This window comes from Mustela nigripes, chromosome 8 (genome assembly GCF_022355385.1).
Source record: "Mustela nigripes isolate SB6536 chromosome 8, MUSNIG.SB6536, whole genome shotgun sequence".
Classification (NCBI taxonomy): Eukaryota; Metazoa; Chordata; class Mammalia; order Carnivora; family Mustelidae; genus Mustela; species Mustela nigripes.
In genome coordinates this window covers 77,840,398-77,849,021 of record NC_081564.1, presented here as the reverse complement: position 1 = coordinate 77,849,021, position 8,624 = coordinate 77,840,398, and the positions used below count along the sequence as shown (strand labels likewise).

Genomic DNA, 8,624 nt, shown 5'->3' with positions numbered 1-8,624 from the left:
AAACCTGCCACCACCAGAGAGCAAGGCCAGACTAGCTCGCTGGGAGGCTGAGGGAGCACATGGGGAGAGCTCAGGCTGGCCCCTGCTAACCGCAGCCAGCCAGCAGCCAGCCTGCACATGGGTAAGCAAGCCTTACCAGGCTCACTCAGAACCACCCAGGTGGGACCAACCCACAGAATAAATGGTGGTTGCTTTAAATCACTATGTTTTGGGGTGCAGAAACCCCTTCCTCCTACCACAGGAAGGTTCCAGGACATGACATTCAAATTGTTCTTTGCACTTACAGGTAGAGAGAGAAATGCATTCTGCCTTCTTCGGGTAGCGGAGGTAAATGTGAGCGGGAGACCCTATACTCCACTTCCCTTTCCACTCTTTCGCTGCACAGCCAACCTGTATTTTAAAGAATTTTCTTAGGAGATCAACAGTAGATATATCGTCAAAGCAAAGCCTTTTCTGTCCCAACTCTGTTGCTGAGGGTTCCACCGAAAAGAAACAATATAACCAACATCTGACACGATAGCAGACCACAGAGAGCAGAAATAAGTCACATCCATTATTTTGCAAAGAGCCCTGTTCAAACAACCATTTAAAAACATTTTTTTTATGGTGAACTCTGAGTTTAATAATCTCTTTATCACATTCCCCAAACAATTTTTCATTATTGTCTTCATTTTATTCTGTTTACATCTGTCATATACGTCTCTGTAACACATAGACACAGACTTCTATTTGTCATAGATTTCTACCACTTAATTGTCTTTGGATCAATATCGACCGTAGGGATCAGGGTGGGAAAGAATACTACCTTTTTCTGAAGGTAGATTCTTAATGTGTTTATTTAGCACCTTTTATTTAAGGAGCTCAAGATACTTAAACATTCACTGTAGCATCCTTTTGTTACCTCTGGGTAAGGAAAGTGTCAAAAATGATCGCTAGTGCTTTTTTATAAAAAGAAATAGGAAAGTACAGAAAGGTGAAAATAGGGTCCATGAGATGATTCCAGTCACAGTAGAAACTCGGGTCTTTAGCTTAGCATTCTACTCTGCGAACCATATTTTGTCTGTTAAACACACTCCATATCAAAATGTATAATAGTTTCTTCCATTTTTATGACATGTCTCTTCGGAAGGATGTTAACTAAATGGGCAGAACAAACAGTAGATTCCCACAAACTAATCATCCTGGCAATGCGGTTACTTCCTGCAGCTTTTTACGTAAGCTAAGGAGTCCCATAAATTAGAGAGCTAGCCTTTGCTCCTCCACTAAAAATTATAATTGAGGGGTGCCTGGGCAGCTCAGTTGGTTAAGCATCTGACTCTTGATTTCAGCTCAGGTCATGATCTCAGGGTGGTGAGACTGAGGCTCACGTTGGGCTCTGCGGTGGGCATGGAGCCTGCTTGAGATTCTCTTTCCCTCTCCCTCTGGCCTGCCCCCCCAATCATTCTCACTTTCTCTTTCCCTCTCTCTCAAAAACAAAAAAATCATAATCGCTATTATTTCAGTGTTTCCAAGAGATCTGCCACCAGTAGGGAGAAATCAGCGACCAAAGGTCATTCCTTCAGCCAGGCACCTATGGCCATTTAAGTCTGGACACTGACCACTATTAGCACTCTTAAAACCTACCAGAACCACAAAATTAATTTAATATGTTTAGGCATTTTAACTTTTCTTTGGTATATGAGAATACTCACTGACCATAACAGATGGAAGAAGTCAGGTCCTTCCTTTTAATGTGACTCACGCTGTGTGTTTCCTCACGAGAGAGCTGATCTCAGAGAAAAGTATCTCTTTGATAAGTTTTCTTAAATTCACAATATGAGGATTTGGTTTTTAAACAAGGAAAATAGCAGAAATGTTTTCCATTTCTACAAGACTAAATTACAGATGCACAATTATTTAGGAAGAAAATAGGGTCTATTGCCTAAATACACTTAGGTGGTTCTTACTTAGAAAAAGAAAATGCAAATTAACATTTTGGCTTTATCCCTCTTTTCTTTTTTTTTTTTTTCTGAAAGATTTTATTTATGTATTTATTTATTTGAAAGAGAACGAGCAGGAGAGGGGCAGACAGGGAGAGGAAATCTCAAGCAGAGTTGGAGACCCTGAGATCATGACCTGAGTGGGAACCAAGGGTGAGATGCTTCACTGACTGAGCCACCCAGGTGCCCCATCCCTTCTTTCCTGAACTTTCCTGGCAGCTGCTTGTCACCCTGTACTCGGGCTATCCCGTGTCCTGTTTATTTCCCATGTATTTATGAGAGAGACATCAAGAATAAGAATGCCAAGCTGCACCAACTCGGATTTTAGAAAGTTAGTTACCAAAGTAGGTGATTGCCTCTGCTGGAAGGAGTAAACACATTCCCCTCAGGAATGAGCCATTTGGGGGCGGGGGAAAGAAGGACCCGGTACGACTTCCGTCTGCCTGCAGAGTGACAGAAACTTAGAAACATTCAGGGGGGAAATGGGGTTTCCCTTAAAGAAAATGAGAACACAAATTTTTTTTTTTTGAAAACCAAAAGCCCTTCCATTTGCTCCCTGAGCCTCCCTCTAGGCTTCCCAGTCCAGGCCTTTTCACCAAAAGTGCTTAGTACAGACCTCCCTGCCCCCACCCCAAAAACCCATCACCAAAATCCGGGCAACCTTTCAAGAAGGGGTGCACAAAATACGTAAAGGAGACCAGCACCCTTAGGAGAATTTCAAGAAAACCCTTACATAGTCCAAACAAAAAGGGGAAGAGTATTAAGAAAATGTTACCGAAATGAAATACAAATACAAGGGGCGGGGGGAAGCAGACCCAAAGAGAACAATCATTAAAACATGAGCCATAAAGAGACAAACTAATGATGAAGTGATAATGGGGAATAGGATGGGACGGAGGAAAACCGAAAACCCCGAAAGGAGGTAAAAGTGGAGCGCCGTGTACCTGTGTCATCAGTTGATACGTGACTGTGGGTATCAGTAAATGCTCATAACAAATGCAGGTGTTTGAAAAGTGCCCGATTCTACAGAGTACGCGGGCGCTGACCGTCGGGTCATCCCACGCGGATGTACCCGGAGGGAGCGTCGTTGGGGAGCAGATGGGGGGGGGGGCCCGCCGCGCCCCGCCCGGCACAGGTGCGCGCCGCCCCCCCAGGCCCCGCCCCGGCGCAGGTGCGAGGGCCCCGCCCCCACTCCCGGCCCGCCCCCGTCCGCGCGCGGGGCAGGTGCGCGTGGCTCCAGGACGCGGCCCCTGCGGTGCCCACAGAGGACCGGCCGGAGGTCGGCGCTCACCCCCAGGCAAGGCAGCTCTGAGGGGCGCCGAGAGCCGCTGCGGGTCCCCGGGTGCTCAGCGCCGCGCCCCTGCCGCGCCGGCCTCGGCCTCCCCCTGCTCCTGCACCGGCCGCGAGGCCTTGTCGGGCCCCGGGGCGCCGCGCTCCTGCAGCCCCCCGCTCGGGCGCGCGTCCAGGCCGGCACACGGGTCGGGAAAGCGCGGCCCGAGGCCCGCGAACGAGTCGCAGCGCGGCGAGCTCTCCTCCTGCACCGGGTGGCCCACCGGCTCCCCCGCGCCGCTGCCCGGCCCCGCCGGGCCCTCCTGGGAGTTCTGGCTGACGTAGACCACGATGATGTCGCCCTTGAAGTTCATCACCTGCCCGCTGGAAATAAACGTGGAGTTACTGTTTCCAGTCACATTTCCTGCAGGGGGAGAAGGAGAGAGAACGGGCAGAAGGTGAGTCATCGGTTCTGGGTGAGAACTTGGTCTTGTGAGGGAAGTTTCCCAAGGGAACAGGCTGTTCCAGCAGCGGCGTCCCCTCCGACACCGTCCCAACGCGCACGGACGCTCCCAGCGGTTCCTTCATGTGTCAGCTCACCAGGCGCGCTGCGGCTGAGGAAGGAGGGTGGGGGAGAAGGCGAAAGAGAAGCAAGACTGTGGGCCATGCTCCAGTTTCGTCGTCTGCCACGCGGGACTCGCGACACCGGCAGGCGAGCACAGCAGGTGTCGGGCTGTAACAGGTGCGGCCGTTACCTGGGAAAAGGTGTGCGTGCGGAGATCCCCAGGCGGCAGACAGACAGTGGCCTGGCTGCGGTCGGATGCCTCAGTGAGGGAGCGCGCTGCTGGAGGGAAGATTGTTGCTTGATAGGACCCCGGAGCCCAGGAGCCCAGCCTCCCCTGTGACCAGACGGTCACACCTCCGAACCTTCCACGGAGGTCCCTACCAGTTCAGCCCTGGAGGGCCATGGGTCGACCCAGGCTCAGTATTTAGCAGAGGTTAAATCAATTTCCTTAACACCTTTAACTCTTGGAACAAAAGAGATTCATAAGACTAAACTAGAAGAAAAGAAATCCTGTAAATCACTCTTTCCTTCTGAACCCTGAGGTGTGTTTTGTCCCTATGGGGTTCTACCATCACCTCTTTGTGGGTGACTAGATTTGATTGGATCAGTCTTTAATTGGTGAGCCTTTTGGGAAACAAATACAAAGTCCAACAAGGGAAGTCGCTACTCTTATTACTCTTCTATTTTAAAAAACCGGTATCTAGAAATGTCCAAGGGGAAAATGAATGCTATCAACCAAGCACATGCAGAAATATCCCAACACTCAGTATCAGAAACAGAATCATTCTGAGGAGAAGAGGGGAACATCAAAATGGCTCCTCACTGTTAACGTCCTCATCTTTTTTTCTCAATTACTGTGACCCAGCTTCATAATAATTTATACAAATTAGCTTTCTAGCACTACTCCACACGAAGAGATTTCCCCCATATTTGGAAGGCAAGTTTTGGATAGTTTGACTAAAATACCAACAGTCTACAGGAAAATCCCATTGGGGAGACTTCCTTCCACCCACAAGGTGCCTTGAGAGGAGCTGAGATGAAGACCCAGTGACCCAGGGAACTACAAGGATTTTAAATGAAAACAGATGTCACGTGTGAGCGACAAATCGGAAAGATTTATGACTCACGCTGTTTCTGTCACAGGCAGTTGTAGGGGGTATATTTCAAGATGGTGGTGGGGATTTATTTGCCTAATAAGCCCCCCAGCAACATGGAGGAGGCCAGCTAGTGTTTCCATTCACCGGCTAGCTGGATCACTCCACATCCTTTGGAATTTATCAGCAAGTGCTCCTAACATATGATGTACTCTACACTAGGAGTCTTCTACTTTCTAGTCTGTCTGTGCCTTATTTCTCCCACCAGTTACGAAGTTAGTTCTCAGTTCTGTTTTCACTGGGTGAACTCATTAGGAAATCTAATTAACTATCTAGTTTCTAACGTGGTAAGATGTAGATGTGATACAAGAGGGGAAGTGTTTCTGTAAAAACTCAAGTGAGTGCAAGGACCCAAATAAAAGTGAGTCAGTCACTCAACGCAAAACAAAAGACAATATCCACAAATGGCTGAACTGGTACGGTGACACGGACAAGAGAACTATTGAAAAAAAGGAAACACATGAAAACTACAGAAGGATCTTGCACTCAAATTTGCTTTGCAAATTTCTACAATTTCCCATTCCACACTAAAGACTGAGAGAGTGGAAGTTAAGATCATGAGGTTAATGTGAAAAAAAAAAAAACTATCATCAGCCAACACATATGGCCCTTTACTAAAAATAATCCATGTGAATGTTAAGTTTTACGTTTTAAGTTTAAAAAGGTGCCCAAGACATGGGATGTGTAAATGACTTCTCCAAGTAACTCAGCAACTACTGACCCTGGGCTGATACCAGGGCCTCTCCTGTGGCGGCTACTGGAGGAGTGGGCGCCATGACACTGAAGTCCTCCCAGTGGAGAGATCACTAGTTAGTGAACAGACATCAAAGTGAGAAATTAACAACAGTATGAAGATACCATCAACATTCTATTCTAACTGAAACATACCATGTTTTTTTAAAATAAAAGCAGCAATTTAAAAAGTTGTTTAAAGGTGTGATTTTCTGCATATAGTTCCCCTAGTCTGTTATTAGAACATCACTGGCTTCTGGTTCTGCTGGTCTCAGTAGAATGGAGAGCTACACAGAGGGCTTCGCTAGCCACTATGTGATTAGCTTATGGCTTTGAATTTAATCTCCCATCTTCTTCATCCTCTTCATACAGAGATTTATCCACTTATGTCATGGTACATATGATTTCTCCCCCATTTTAATTAAAATTTTTTTTCCCAACAAATCATCCTCATGAATCCACTGTTGCTGACCTTCTTCCTGGCCAGAATCTTCAATTTGTCTGAGCTCAAGTCAAAGCCCATTTTTTCTTATCATCTTGCACATCAAGATCTTGTTTAATTATGCACATTAAGAATTTCATCCCATGCCAATTTGCCTCATGGCAAACAATATCTTTGATATATTCCATAGGATCTATATTCTTATTTTTTTTTTTCTCATCTAAAATGGAACTCAAAACTTTTCGCCTGAGATATATTTAAACATTTCAGAATCCTTTGACTGAGACTGGATCAAGAATATTCTTTGGGGGCTAGGGTAGAGACAGAATGGTGGAGATGGACAAGAACAAGGCCTTTAAATTCCTGACAATTAGGATGTAAAGAAAAGGTATCTAGAAGGAGTGTAAGATTCTAAAAGCAATTTTATTTTTGGGGGTGCCTGGGTGGCTCAGTGGGTTAAAGCCTCTGCCTTTGGCTCAGGTCATGATCCCAAGGTCCTTGGATGGAGTCCCACATCAGGCTCTCCGCTCAGCAGGGAGGCTGATTCCTCCTCTCTCTCCGCCTGCCTCTCTGCCTACTTGTGATCTCTCTCTGTATCAATAAAAAAATAAAATCTTTTTTTTTAAGCAATTTTCTTTTTTTAAAGATTTTATTTATTTATTTGACAGGCAGAGATCACAAGTGGGCAGAGAGGCAGGCAGAGAGGAGGAAGCAGGCTCCCTGCTGAGCAGAGAGCCCGATGCGGGGCTTGATCCCAGGACCCTGGGATCATGACCTGAGCTGAAGGCAGAGGCTTTAACCCACTGAGCCACCCAGGTGCCCCTTAAAGCAATTTTCTTTTTCACATTTCTTTTTTTTTTTTTTAACTCAAGGTAAAATTAATGACAAAGACGTCCTTCGATTAAGTCCGAGTGCATTCCGTCCATGCTGACTTTTATGAAAGTAGTAAACTGACATAGACTGGAGTTCCTAAAAAAGTTCTACTGATCTGCCAGTGACAGTAAGTGGCAGCAGAGCCATCTTCAGGGGCACGTGACCTGTGTGGTTAATGGCGCCCTACCCTCAGAAGGCCATGCTTGATTTAATGCTCTGCTGTCATCATCTTGGACTTACTAATTTCTGCACATGGACACCTCATGTTCTCATTTTTCACTGGGCTCTGGAAATGATGTAGCAGGTACTGAGTGGCTGGCAGCTCTAAGGATTGTTGCTCTGGGGTCTTCCCCCACATCGATGCTTTAATTTAGTGTGACTCATTTTGGAGGTAACCTCTTCTAAGTTGGAGATCTTTCAGTATTGCAGAAGTATTTGTGAATCTGACTTTCTGTACCAATACAGAACTCGAGGTTTGGGAAGACACTGAGTCACAGAGGCTATCTACCTGGGCCAGTGAAACGTGGATCCTTTGATATAGTTCCCTGATGCTCAAGCCACTTGTTATTTGCTATGGAAACAAATGACACCAACTTTCTGGTGTAGCACTGAGGCTCGTCCCTTTGAGGAAAAGTCTAGGATGGTATCAATGCTACCTCTGATGCTTTGCCTACAGCCTCGAGTTTTGGTTTCTTCAGGGTGCAATGAGAACCAAGCCACCTGCCAAGCAGTCTGAGTGCAGAATCCTTCTAGAGCTGTCTTCCCTCAACGTTCACAGTTGTCTCACCCACCTCAGCTTCCACAGCAAACAGATTTTGGATTCACTCTTTGAATAGTCCAGAAGCACTGAACGGTTTTCACAGAAACAGTTCTCATGCTTTTCAAACTGACTTGTTTTTACCAGCTCACCAGTTTCAACGGGATCAGCTCACAGTCCTGGGGCAGGGAACACCCACGGATTTAGTAAGGACGGCCATTCGCCAAGTGGGAGCAGAAGGGCCTGGGTATTCCTTAGGTGTGAGTGCTCCCAATCCAGAATTTACTGAGAGCTCCCCCCACACCGGGCTGGCTGCACTGCAAACACCAGCTCCCGGCTACTTCGCATGGGGGCATTCCAGGCTGACTTCTTTCTCCCCGCTCCCGCCTCCACCACTGCCTTAAGAAGGGAAACTCTCAAAGAGCCTTCTTCTCTCATGGCTTGTCCTAATGCAGACTGACCCGCTAGTCATCTAGTAATGTCAATGTCATCCTAGTGTTGCGGCCTCTGAAGAGCAGAAGGTACTCAGTGCTGACTAAAGGGATGAGGTTTCAGCGGCTGTCCAAGTCCAGCAGGGTACGTGGGGAGGGACAGAAGAGAGAGCAGGGGTCTGGAAGCTCTGGTCTGGTCCTGCTTGGCCCGCCCTAGCTGTGGGATTTGGGACAAGCCATCTAACAACCTCTCCAGATGTCGGCCTGATTGTTTGTGAAATGAGGATCAAGTTGCAAGCCCTGTTAGCCTGGCAGGTGCGGCCGCACAGAGCAGCATGGAACACCTGTTAAATGATGAAAGAAGAAAGAAAGAAAGAAAGAAAGAAAGAAAGAAAGAAAGAAAGAAAGAAAGAAAGAAAGAA

At 46.9% G+C, this 8,624-nt stretch overlaps 1 protein-coding gene across 5 annotated transcripts in view; it reads right to left on the bottom strand.

Annotated features, from left to right (window-relative positions):
* Positions 1-573: 573 nt before the first annotated feature.
* The window catches only part of TNFRSF11A (TNF receptor superfamily member 11a), a 38,383-nt gene continuing 30,332 nt past the window's right edge, over positions 574-8,624 (bottom strand). For all 5 annotated transcript variants that reach the window (XM_059409780.1, XM_059409781.1, XM_059409783.1 and 2 more), the window contains one exon: positions 574-3,672. In XM_059409780.1, coding sequence (XP_059265763.1) covers positions 3,326-3,672 — 347 coding nt within the window. In that variant the 3' untranslated portion in view covers positions 574-3,325. The remainder of the gene's footprint in view (positions 3,673-8,624) is intronic.